Source organism: Nerophis lumbriciformis, linkage group LG13, assembly GCF_033978685.3.
Source record: "Nerophis lumbriciformis linkage group LG13, RoL_Nlum_v2.1, whole genome shotgun sequence".
In the NCBI taxonomy this organism is placed as follows: Eukaryota; Metazoa; Chordata; class Actinopteri; order Syngnathiformes; family Syngnathidae; genus Nerophis; species Nerophis lumbriciformis.
Window position 1 is genome coordinate 29,057,970 of NC_084560.2, and position 13,583 is coordinate 29,071,552.

The 13,583-nt window shown below is 40.0% G+C and overlaps 1 protein-coding gene across 1 annotated transcript; it reads left to right on the plus strand.

Annotated features, from left to right (window-relative positions):
- The first annotated feature begins 3,522 nt into the window (after positions 1-3,522).
- Positions 3,523-9,239, plus strand: abhd13 (abhydrolase domain containing 13). The gene is made up of 2 exons (XM_061971350.2): positions 3,523-3,705; positions 7,835-9,239. The coding sequence occupies exon 2, from the start codon at positions 7,847-7,849 to the stop codon at positions 8,924-8,926; it is 1,080 nt and encodes a 359-aa protein (XP_061827334.1). The 5' UTR covers positions 3,523-3,705; positions 7,835-7,846; the 3' UTR covers positions 8,927-9,239.
- The last annotated feature ends 4,344 nt before the right edge of the window (positions 9,240-13,583 follow it).

Sequence of the window (13,583 nt, forward strand, 5' to 3'; positions counted from 1 at the left end):
ATCTGGGGTTCCTGTGGGTTCCATTTTGGGAGCTGTTTTATTTATACAGTCACGATCAAAAGTTTACATACACTTGTAAAGAACATAATGTCATGGCTATCTTGAGTTTCCAATACTTTCTACAACTCTTATTTTTTTGTGATAGAGTGATTGGAGCACATACTTGTTGGTCACAAAAAACATTCATGAAGTTTGGTTCTTTTATGAATTTATTATGGTTCTACTGAAAATGTGAGCAAATCTGCTGGGTCAAAAGTATACATACAGCAATGTTAATATTTGGTTACATGTCCCTTGGCAAGTTTCACTGCAATAAGGCGCTTTTGGTAGCCATCCACAAGCTTCTGGTTGAATTTTTGACCACTCCTCTTGACAAAATTAGTGCAGTTCAGCTAAATTTGTTGGTTTTCTAAAACTTTAATTCTAGCCTGATTTAGCCATTACTTTACCACTTTTTGACGTGTGTTTGGGGTCATTTCCTGTTGGAAAACCCAACTGCGCCCAAGACCCAACCTCCGGGCTGAGGATTTTAGGTTGTCCTGAAGAATTTGGAGGTAATCCTCAATTTTCATTGTCCCAAACAATAAATAAAATAAGTATTTTATTGAAACCCATTTTTTCCAGGCTTCATAAAATGATGTGGCGGGCCAGAACTGGCCCCCGGGCATTGAGTTTGACACCTGTGCCTTAAGGTCTTCTTGAAGGAGAACTGCACTTTTTGGGGGATTTTGCCCATCATTCACAATCCTTATGTAAGACAAAACCACACTTTTTTTTCTTTTTTGATGCATTTTAAGTTGTAAAATAGTACAAGTACATGGTGGCTATTTGTATATGTCTATTTTCTATTTCCTGCTGGATCTACTCTCTATTTTATGCTGCTGCTGTCACATATACTGTATATACTGTAATATTGTACATGTGTTGTATATATTGTATATTGTATAAATTGTATATATGTTATAGACATAATATAATATATCTGTATATATATTATTCTGTACACATATGTATATATTCGTACATGTTAGATTTTTTATTGCTATATTAGTCTATTTATACCTGCATTGTCCTTTCCATCCTTACACTTTCAATCATTGTAACTGAGCTACTGTGTTGAACAATTTCCCTTGTGGATCATTAAAGTTTGTCTAAGTCTAAGTCTAAAATGCAACTAATGGCAGTACTCTAGTGTGCTTAAAAAGCCCTCTAAAAAACATTCAAAAACCGCCAACAATACTCCATTTACATCTCGTAACTTGAATATTACCCAAGTATTAGTGATATTGTTATTATAAGCGCTAATGAGAGCAAACTAATTACTGCAGCTACAGTATTGACATATTCAGCTGGTGAGGTGGTAAAGGTTAATTCTAGATTATAAATCATGCCTCTCACCACGATAGTTGAGGGTCGTAACCATTAAATCTTGCCTCTCACCAGGATAGGTCGTAACCATAAACTGGTAATTTGGTCAACTTTGGCATCCAACTTATACCCGGAGATGATGAGAAAGACACAAAAAGACGCTTGTTTGCTGCACTTTTTTTTTTTTTTAAACCTGCGTGAGGATTGTGATTAATTCTTCATCTAAACGGAAAAATATAAACATCCCTGTGGAGGGGGGCGTGGCCTGCGGGCCTGCTATGGAGTGGGGTGTGCATGGACCTGCCTTGGAGACAGCAGCAGGTGAGTGGATTGCCCAGCTGGGCGTTGTTATCGAATCACCTGTCGCCCTTATTAGCAGCAGCCGGAACGAGACATGGAGTGGGAGTTGGAGTGGGAGACAAAGAGACTGAGGAAAAGACATTTTGCTGGAAAGCAAAAGCCCATCATCCATACATCCATTTTCTACCGCTTGTCCCTTTTGGGGTAGCGAGGGGTCGCTGGAGCCTATCTCAGCAATATTTATGCAAATAAAACAGTGTTGTACCCTGAAATCCGGGCTCTCGTGGCAGTGTGTGGTGGTCCGAAAAACCCACTAGAGGGCAACCTCTACAATCCCATTAATCGGCATCCCAGTAAGAGCAGACATTGTACAGTGAGGGATTGTTTTATTATGTTCATAGTATGTATTCCAAACAGCAATTAGCATGCTGTATGATGCTTAGTGTTCAACTGAAGCTAGAACTGTTTAGCACGCACCTTCAAAGACTTGTAGATAGGTCATCCTTCGTATATTCAGGCTCAAAAATATAATGTTCTGGATCATCATTTGTCCCAAAGTAGTCGTCATTGTCTCTCATCAAGTCTGTCACGAGTAGTAGTGTTGTTGTTGTTGTTGAACGTAAAAGAGGATGTTGTGATGCTTCTGCGAAATTAATATGCCGTTGTATGCTTAAAATGACCAAAATACATTAATATTACATGTTATTATGCCTGTGCCTGTTATATTACATTACAAATATACTTACAACATGTATATAACATTTTGATGGAGGTGTCAATATTTTTTAGAGCGCTTCATAGGCGAAATAGAGTGACTCCCTTTGGCGCCATTGTTAGCTGACTTTTGCTATCATTTATTTATGAGTTAGAATGCATTAAAGAATATATTAAAAAACATGTGCGCTTGTCTCACATAAGGATTGTGGATAGACAAAATTCCAAAAAAGTTCCCCTTTAACCACATGCGAGTTGCTTTATACTGTGTATTGACTGTGTATTGGTGTGAAAGCATGGCATTCTCTAACGAAATACTTAAAAAGTTGCAAGAATATTTTTGAATTTAAAAAGAGTTACAAAAAGAGGAAACTGGCATTATTGTGAAAATGAAAACGTATATAGGAATTTGGGTGTTGGAGGGAACAGTGATAAAGTCATCTAAAATAATTTGTGTTTAAAGAGGGGGCGGATAGATATAAGAATAATATTCTTCCATCTGCTCCTTTCTGATCATGGAAATGTATTTGAAACAAAAAAACAGTGAAAGTGTGAACTGTACGTGGCTTGTATATATGCATGTTCATGAAAGGAATAAAAAGAAATGATAATGCTGATGATGATTATCTTTTTGTGTGTGTGCAAATGGATAAATAAACATTTGGTTCTACTATTGGCACGGTGTGTAATAAACATTTGTAATAATCACCTGAAACGTTACATACAGTATGTTGTTTATGCCTACATTTTATGCAGACATTTAGAAAATACATATGTGATGGTAAACCACTCATGGTAACATATTTGTTGGTTTAAAATTGTTAGGACTTTTAGTAAACAGCCCCTTTCAGAAATAGCTTTGTTTAATGCACGCTTGTCTGCTCAGAATTATACACTAAGAGGACAGCGACCTCATGTGGCTAAAATGTAAATTGTATATTTTATCGACCTTTGGTATTGATTAAACGTCAACCTACTTTCTTTATACCTTATAGTCATATATTAAAAAAAACGTTGCTGTTGTGGTTCACGATTCCACACGATTCCACACGATTAAAGCAAAGACATAATCGCTGAATAGGAAAACACTTTAACGCGGAACCGTATTTCCGGGTTTGAGTTCAACCCGGAAGCCAACAACAGGAACCCGGCTGTTAGCCAGCTGAGCTAGCCCTACCGGTTTCCCTTTGGGCTGTCGAATAACAAACTGTCAAGTTTACATCAGGTCGATTAAAGACCGCGGAGCTTGCATGAAAGTTTTGTTCCCGAAGCACAGTTTTGTCATCTCTTCACGCAGCCGATGCAAGTAAAAATGACAGGAAGGTGAGTAAAGTGCGCCGCCGCCTGGTTAACCTCCGGCGAGTTAACGCTATGTTAGCTTTAGCAGTTAGCATGCTAATGTTGGACTAAGGCAGCGCTTTTTACGACAATTACTTGTACAATAACTAAAAAAAAAATCCGGTTGCTTCGTTTCCTTAAGTTACAATATATGTGCCGTACTTATAACCCATTCTTACGTTTAAAATTTTGCGAACAAATTGAGTGACACGTCGACGTGTAGTGACTATTAGCATTAGCATATATTTTCTCTCTAGCATGGTTATTAGTTGTTGTTTGTGACTTACACTCCCTTTTTGTTGTCCCACTAATATGTTTTGTTGTCAACAAGATCGACCATTGTTGCTGCATGGTTCGTGCGAGCATTATGCTTTATGTTTTTGTCCACACCCTGTGTGCTTATCCAGTTCACATGACTAGTAATAATTAGTTCGTAAACTTAATGACGCCCATAGTGGCAATCAAGATTAACAAAAAGGTGATATCTCATTTAAAGTGTCTATCTTCACATAAATTAAAGTGAGTGTTAAACGCTGCATTTGTATGAGTGTAATGTAATAGCTATGCACACAACATACATCAATCTGGAGCCATGTCCACACGAGTTTCAAAAACACATATTTGGGGTTCAAATAATCTCCATCCACACAACTATACTTTCAAAACTGTCTATGTCTACACACAAACGCATACATTTGCTGTCATGCACATTGTGTCCAATCAGAAGCCTGAAAAAAGCAGCAACTTAGTGGCATTACACCTCTATTACCGTATGTTTATTTTGATGGACTTTGGACGTACAATGACATGTACATGATCTTTAAAACCAGTCAGAGTACACAGAACATTATTAAAAAAGTTAAAGTACCAATGATTGTCACACACACACTCGGTGTGGTGAAATTACCCTCTGCATTTGACCCATCCCCTTGTAAACCCCCTGTGAGCAACAGCGGTGGCTGCGCCCGGGAATCATTTTGGTGATTTAACACCCAATTCCAACCCTTGATGCTGAGTGCCAAGTAGGGAGGTAATGGGTCCCATTTTTACAGTCTTTTGGCGGACCCTCTAACCACAAGGCCACTGAGCAGTGTGTACTGGTGTTAAAGACAACATACACTTCATTACACATGTACCATATCACTATATCCATGATTAAATGCTTTATAATTCCCTTGAACATGCAAAATGGTTTCCTTGGCTCATTAGTGTGGCTGATTTTAGAAATAATGTTGCTGAACAAGTTATAGTTCTATGATTGTTGGGTTCCAGCAGCACAGCACAACAATTACCTCCCTGCTTGGCACTCAGCATCAAGGGTTGGAATTGGGGGTTAAATCACCAAAATGATTCCCGAGCGCGGCCACCGCTGCTGCTCACTGAACAAGGGGATTGGTCAAATGCAGAGGTTAATTTCACCACATGACGTGACTATCATTGGTACTTTAACTTTTTAACTCCAAAGAGGACGCATTGTTTTTTTAATTGCTTGGTCGATTTTTACGCGCGAGCACTGTACAAAAACGGAAGCAAGACACGTAAGTTAACTTCATGATTTGTCGTTAAACAAGGACTAAAACATAAGATAATGTTGCACCTTTCTAGTCTTGCTTGGCAAAGTTGTTCCATCAGGTTGAGGTTCGACAGCGATGGTATCCAAAACAGCTGACTGTCGTTTGTGCCGGGTGGAGTGTCGCAATGCCCCTTTTGATGTGTCATTTTTATTAATATTGAGTGAAAACAGCAGCATGTTTACGTTCAATCATACAGTAAATCTTCTTATAGTGCAAGGTAGTGTTGCTGAACTTTGAAATGACAGCGCTCAACCGTGACGTCGTCACAAGTCTCCGTTTGTGCCGCGTACACGCATACCCTAAGCGGAGAGTTTTGGATATCTACACTTTGTCCAGCGTATTTGTTAAAGTCTGCATTTTTAAAGACAAAAGTATACGTCTGCGTGTGGACAAGAGACCTATACGCAGAGATAAGTATGTGTTTATTAAGTATCTGTGTTCGTGTGGACGTGGCCTTACACTCCTGTTTGTTGTCCCACTAATATGTTTTTTTGTCAACAAGATCAACTATTGTTGCTGCATGGTTCGTACGAACATATTGCTTTATGTTTTTGTCCACACCCTGTGCGCTTATCCAGTTCACATGACTAGTAATAATTAGTTCGTAACCCCAGTGACGCCCATAGTGGTAATCAAGGTTAACAAAAAGGTAATATCTCATTTAAAGTGTCTATCTTCACATTAATTTAAGTGAGTGTTAAACGCTGCATTTGTATGAGTGTAATGTAATAGCTATGCACACATACATGAATCTGGTTTGTAATGTATGACGTACTACATGTTGGAATGCGTATTATGTTACACACTCTAAAAAATGGAAGTGTCTCCCAGACTTGGGTTACTTTTAACCATATTATTTCATTTGAAACAAATGTGTTAATCTAGCATTGGCTCTGGAATTTAGACTTTATAAAGGAATAGTAAGCAGGGATGTGCAAATCAGTCACCAATCAGTATCAACAATTTTTGTTCAAAAGTATGTGATCACCATCGTCGATTAATTTGAATTTATTAATGGAAAGCCCCTTGAGATGCAGCATCTCGTCTTCAACGGGGACCAAAGACATTTCAAATTAACACAATAAAGTACAACACAGGACAATTTACACAACAAACAATTACAGACAATCATTAAAGACAATTTTGCTCAGATACCTCTCAGCTCACACAACTCTCTCAGAATTTACAATAGAATAACATATAATGCAGTAAATTAAATATAATATTATTAAATTAAATTAAATTCCAACCAAGGGCATACTACATACAGTGGCATTCAGTTTTAAGATAAACAAAAAGACATTTTGAAGGGACCAATGGCTGATAAAGACCTCAGAGGGACAGGCAGATGATTCCAGTCAAAGGGGGCTCTAAAAGAAAAGGACCACCGGGCCAGCTCTTGGAAGTGGAAAATGGAAGTGTCTCCCAGACTTGGGTTACTTTTTTGGGTTACTTTTAACCAAATTCTTTCATTTAAAACAAATGCGTTAGTCTAAATCCAACATTGGTCCTGGAATTTAGACTTTTTAAAGGACTAGTAAGCAGGGATGTGCAAATCAATCAGTCACCGATCAGTATCGACAATTTTTGTTCAAAAATATGCGATCGCAATTGAGATTAATGCCTTTTAAAAGCTGATTACAAACGCCAATCCCCTCGAGCTTACACTATTACCTTACAAAAGCACATGTTTCTAGTAAAAGTCAAGATACATATTTCAGGCATAATTAGACATTTTGCATGTTTGGTTTAGGAGTTATGTTTGAATACATTTGTTATTGCTTTTTTTGCATTATCTCAGGATTCTAAGAACATTACTGTCATATAGAGTAAAACACTATTTTTTTTCTTTGAAAACCTTACAAAAGCACATGATTCTAGTAGGGATGTCCCGATCCAGGTTTGTGCACTTCCGATCCGATACCGATGTTGTTTTTGCACTTCCAATCCGATACCGATACTGACCGATACTGGCCTATCCCAGCATGTATTAAAGTTTAAAGTTATTTAGCCTACTTAGCTGTCAGAATCATGTTGAAAAGGGTTTTAGTGCTCTTGATAACAACTAGCCAGCTGAATTAGGGGAGTTTGAATAATACACAATGGTTGGTTACAAGAAACTGACCTGTTTATTCAAGGATAAACACGAAATAGACAAAATTATACATGACCAACAGAAATGGCATCATTGAACTAGGGCTGGGCGATATGGCCTTTTTTTAATATCGCAATATTTTAAGGCCATATTGCGATACACGATATATATCTGGATATTTTGCCTTGTCCAACATAATACCGGTAGGTGCAATATATCACATAACAGCATAACAGAGTGGGACAGGATGATGTAAATGTTAGCACCACTAGCATAGCTATGTGAGCTACTTTTCTCATAACAACTGAAATATGCTAGATTAGCATATAAACTGTAGCTAGCTATTTTAAGATGTGTAGCAAAGCCTATTTTTAAAAACATTTTCAAAGATGTTCCTAGTCTTGTTTTGCTCACGCCTTCTGCCTGGTGTTCTATGTGCTTCCAGATTGTGGGTTTTATGACTAAGCTCTGTGTTAGCATGGAGAAGCCGTGGAGGCTGTGGGGCACAGTGGAGCGCTGTGCCCTGGCCTTTGTCTCCTGGTCCTGGGGCGCCTGTCGGGTCTCCCTGCTGGCCCTCATCCTCACTTTCCACCTCTACGGAGGTTTCATCCTCCTGGCTCTCATTCTGGCTTCCGTGGCGGGCATCCTCTACAAATTCCAAGACGTGCTCCTCTACTTCCCCGACCAGCCGTCGTCGTCGCGCCTCTACGTTCCCATGCCGACGGGAATTCCTCATGAGAACGTGTACATTCGCACCAAGGACGGTGTGAAGCTCAACTTGATTCTACTTCGCTACACGGGAGGGGACGGGCCTCCTGGGGTCACCCCGGGAAATCAAAGCAGCAGCCCCGCCTCCTCGGCGCCTCCCACTATTCTTTACTTCCATGGCAACGCGGGCAATATCGGTCACAGGGTGCCCAATGCCTTGCTGATGCTTGTCAACCTGAAAGTCAACGTGGTGCTGGTGGACTACCGCGGCTACGGTAAGAGTGACGGGGAGCCCAGTGAGGAAGGCCTCTACTTGGACGCCGAGGCTACTCTAGACTACGTGATGACTCGCCCAGATTTGGACAAGACCAAAGTGATACTGTTCGGCCGCTCGCTCGGGGGCGCCGTGGCTATCCGCTTGGCGTCGGCCAACCCTCACCGCGTGGCCGCCATTATCGTAGAGAACACCTTCCTCAGCATCCCGCACATGGCGGCGACGCTCTTCTCCTTCTTGCCCATGCGCTTGCTGCCCGTGTGGTGCTACAGGAACCAGTTCCTGTCCTACCGGCAGGTGGCCCTGTGCCGGATGCCCTCCCTGTTCGTCTCGGGCCTGTCGGACCAGCTCATCCCGCCCGTCATGATGAAGCAACTGTACGAGCTGTCGCCCTCGCGGACTAAACGCCTGGCCATCTTCCCAGAGGGCACACACAACGACACGTGGCAGTCTCATGACTACTTCGCTTCCTTGGAGCAGTTCATCAAAGACCTGCTCAAGAGCCACGCCCATGAGGAGAGCGTGCAGACCTCTGCCAGTGTCACCATCATCTGATTTGATTTGACCCTCCATCAATGAGAGCATAACATGTTCAGGGAGTGGCCATTGCTCTCTTTTCTTACTTTCAGCCTGAGATGAATGCATGCATTTGAAACGATGAGGTCAGATTATCATGAAAGATTACAAAAATGTATTACAGCTACTGAGGGGAAGTGTGTTTACCATAAAAGGACTGACACGGATTAGTGCTGCTGTTACATGGTAGCTCTTTGGAGTAGAGGAGCACTTTGACAATCCCCACAAGGCTTCTCAGTCTGACTTGTAACACATTCATGTAAAAAATACACACGTTTTATTTGATCACGAGCCTCTGTCTCATGGTCTCGTTAATTATTCTCTGTCCAGTGCCAGATCAAATATTGAAATGACCGAGGGAGTACAAGGGCCCCAAAAATGTACGACTTTATTCTGGTATGACTTTCTAGAAAATTGCAAAAATTTTCATGTAGCATTATGACATCTGACATTGACTTTTTTCCTGAAAAAAATTGACTCTTTTACCTCACGATATTACAAAAAAAAATCCTGTCCTTGAAATATTGCAAGTTTTTTTTCTACACTTTTCTAGAAATTATTTTGCTCTTTTTTCCATGTGACATTGATCCTTTGTGACTTTCCTCTAGACCAGTGGTTCTTAACCTTGTTGGAGGTACCGAACCCCACCAGTTTCATATGCGCATTCACCGAACCCTTCTTTAGTGATAAATAAAATGTTTTGTTTTTTTTTCAAATTCACGACAAAGTTACATGTTTTTTTTTAAAGGTGCACAAAATGAACTGCATGAACATCACCTTGTTCAAAGAACAAAACCAACACAGTGCATGAGCTCACAACAAATTACACACCTGCAAATCAGATGGAACATTGTTTGGGGGGTATCCATAGTACGCCGATAGGGAGAAGTTTTTATTTACAAGATGGGTCGGATGTGTCTTGACCTCCACGGCGGAGGCTCCACCAAACCCCTGAGGCCGACTCACCGAACCCCTAGGATTCGATCGAACCCAGGTTAAGAACCACTGCTCTAGAAAAAAAACAAAACTTGAAATACAATTCTCTAAAAATGTACTTGCTGTAACGTGACTTTTTCCAGACAAAAATATCAACTTTTTTCCCTGACAATATATAACTATCTCTCCCCAAGGCTTAATTTGTATTTGATATATTTATGCCCTTTTCTTGAAGAAGAAAAAAAAGACTTGTCATAACAGTACTAATTTAACAGTATTTTTTTTGATCAGGTAGTTTTTAGCCTTGTTAAATTTTAATAAATTAAAAAAAAAGACTGCCATAAAATTGCGACTATCGAGGTCGGGAAAGAAAAGATGGTTTTTGCAATATTTATTCCCCGCCCACTTGAGAAAGTAAAACTTATATTTTTTTTAATACAACTTTTTTCTTCGAAAAACTATTAACATCTGATGTAACTATTCAACATGTTTTCTTGTAACTTTCTTGACAAAAATACAACTTCACCTTCTTAACTCAACTTTTTCCCCTTTTGATATGTACAATAATAATTAAAAAAAAAAAAATTTGAATATGATTTTAATCCTGTAACATATTTGAAAATCATTTTTTACTTAAGCGTAGCTCTTATATTCTTTCATAAGGGCTTTCCTTTTAGGAAGTAAAAAAAAAAAAAAAGTACAGTGTAATCTTAATCGAATAGTAACGTGAGGCGTTCAAGAATCTAATCCCTGCTGTTGTTATTCCTCACATTATGTGGCATTGTGACTAATTGTTGTTTAGGCCTACTGTACGTCTCAACCTCCCACCATGTGCCAAAATGGCTGCACTCCTTCGGAGGCCCGTGAATGAGCTAATAAACCTTCCCCTAATGTCTTCCAAGGAGTCCGGCAGACGTTTGAGCATTTGACAAAAATAGAACGTTCACTTTAAATGACGCACAACACTATAAAAATGCAGAGATGTCAAAGCCATTCACATCTACTGTAGTGCTCTTTAGCCATATCTGGTGTGCTATAACTACCGGTACTATGATTGTAAAACATACTTACATTGAATAACATGTCTGCTCTTTTATTTATCCATCAACAGTCCGATATATATTCACTATCATCATTTAGCTCATCCCCCCGACATATGTTGGTATTGCACTTCCGGACTCCTAGTTGCCATGGTTACTGTCTGTCACATAAATGAAGCACTGGTGCTTGAATCTTGAGTCGAACGTGTGCTGCAAAACCACTTTGAATGTGTTTGTTTTTATGAATAACTCATGTATGTGCTTTAAGGATGAGTTATACTGTAAGCAACTTGCAGTGTTGGACTTTTTTTGTACAAACTTCACAACATTTGAATGATTCATCTTCATCTTAAGCATGAAGATGTCACCCAATGACTTTTCTCTCCATTTGCACTCTTTTCTGCATTACTTTTTTTGTGCTATTGCATTTTCACTTTGTGTGACTTTATGCTTTAATACGCAATAAAATTGATAATGAAAGTAACATTGCGACACTCTTAAATTGATACAATCAAACAACGGTGTGAGGTTTTGACAGTTGCTGCCACTTCACTTTTTATTTTTGAGAAGTTTGTCAAGGTTGTCACACTTCCTTCTTTGATGCCTGTCAGAACTTCGAGACATAACAAATGAAGATATGTCATAATTGCAGTAATGCTATGAAAGGGTATTGTGTGAAGCCACAATAAAATAGTCGTATATTTCATTTCATTTATTTTTTTCATTTATTTCAGGCAATGACATAAAAAAGTACAAAGTTGACAACACATAATAATATGAATTAATATAGTGCAAAAGGTAATGTATAGTATGTAATGCATAATTGTCCAGTTTTGCCTGAAAGGGAGTGGGAAGAAGATAATTTATTTAATCCCACCCCCAGTTCTCCATTCAGTGATTATTCACATGAGTTTCACTCTTACTTTGTTCAAGGATAGTCGTAGACTTGAATATTCTTTGAAAATTAATCTTTATTCTAAAATTGTCTTGTTTCTCATATAACTTCACACATATATTCTGAGTTTATTCTCGTAATATTGCAACTTTTTGTCAAGAAAAACTTCTCTCGGGAAAAAAAATATGACAATCACGGGAAACAATGGTTTTGAAAAATGATGGCATTGGATTTTACTTGAATCTATACCCTGGTAGTACTGAGAGCATTCGGTCAGGCCCAAAAAATATCGAATTTGGTATCCACCTCCTCTCTGAGCTTCCACCTTATCGTGGTAGAGGAGTGTACGTGTCCCAATGAACCTAGGACCTATGTTGTCCGAGGGCTTCTATGCCCCCTGGTAGGGTCTCCCAAGACAAACAGGTCCTAGGTGAGGGATCAGACAAAGAGCAGCTCGAATACCTCGATGGAAAAGAATATCAAAGGACCAGGAAAAGGGTGGAGTGCCATCTCCGGGTTGGGGAGTAGATCTTTCCCCAAGTGGAGGAGTTCAAGTACCTCGGAGTCTTGTTCACGAGTGAGGGAAGAGTGGATCGGGAGATCGACAGGCAGATCGGTGCGGCGTCTTCAGTAATGCGGACGCTGTATCGATCCGTTGTGGTGAAGAAGGAGCTGAGCCGGAAGGCAAAGCTCTCAATTTACCGGTCGATCTACGTTCCCATCCTCAGCTATGGTCCTGAGCTTTGGGTTATGACTGAAAGGACAAGCGGATGAAATGAGTTTCCTCCGCCGGGTGGCGGGGCTGAGGGCTCTCCCTTGGAGATAGGGTGAGAAGCTCTGTCATCTGGAAGGAGCTCAAAGTAAAGCCGCTGCTCCTCCACATCGAGAGGAGCCAGATGAGGTGGTTCGGGCATCTGGTCAGGAGTGAGCTGTTTAGGGCACATCCGACTGGTAGGAGGCCACGGGGAAGACCCAGGACACGTTGGGACGACTATGTCTCCCGGCTGGCCTGGGAACGCCTCGGGATCCCCCGGGAGGAGCTGTACAAAGTGGCTGGGGAGAGGGAAGTCTGAGCTTCTCTGCTTAGGCTGCTGCCCCTGTGACCCGACATCGGATAAGCGTAAGAAGATGGATGGATGGATGGTATCCACCTTTACCTCCACAATAAGTAATTGTTGCCTACCATTGGTTTGTCAAAACATTGACACAACGTTGATTACATGTCCTTTAAAACTGACTTTGAAACAAGGTAGCAAAACACTGTATTGTAAAATACTTGTAAATTGAGACAACGTTGACGTCCAATGTTGGATCCACATTGTTGGATGGGAAATGACCAACTTTCATAGGTCAAATCACGGTCGTCAAAAAGCGTGTTGTTTCAACGTTGTATTGATGTTGTAGAATAGTGGTTGGGAAATGACCAAAATTCAATGGTCAAATCAACGTCAGAACCCAACATTGATAAAACGTTGTCAAAAAGCATGTTGTTTCAACGTTATGTTTGAGTTGCTCAACGTCAGGACCTACTTCCACAAGTTGTCAACATTGTTTTAATGTCTTGCGCCTGCTGGGTAATTAGCAAAAATACTCAAAAAGTTATGGGCATATTTTGAGACAAAGATTAGTGAATAGTGTTCATTCCGCCTTATATGTTTCAAAAAGTTATGGGCAGATTCTCATGAAACATTACAGGTTTTATACCCCGCCAAGACATGAAATCGTTTAGCAATGCCAGGACTTAGTTTTTATACCATTGTGACTT

Bases quoted from the DNA above. Each gene is read 5' to 3' on its own strand.
- abhd13 (XM_061971350.2), top strand. From the start codon at position 7,847: ATGACTAAGCTCTGTGTTAGCATGGAGAAGCCGTGGAGGCTGTGGGGC.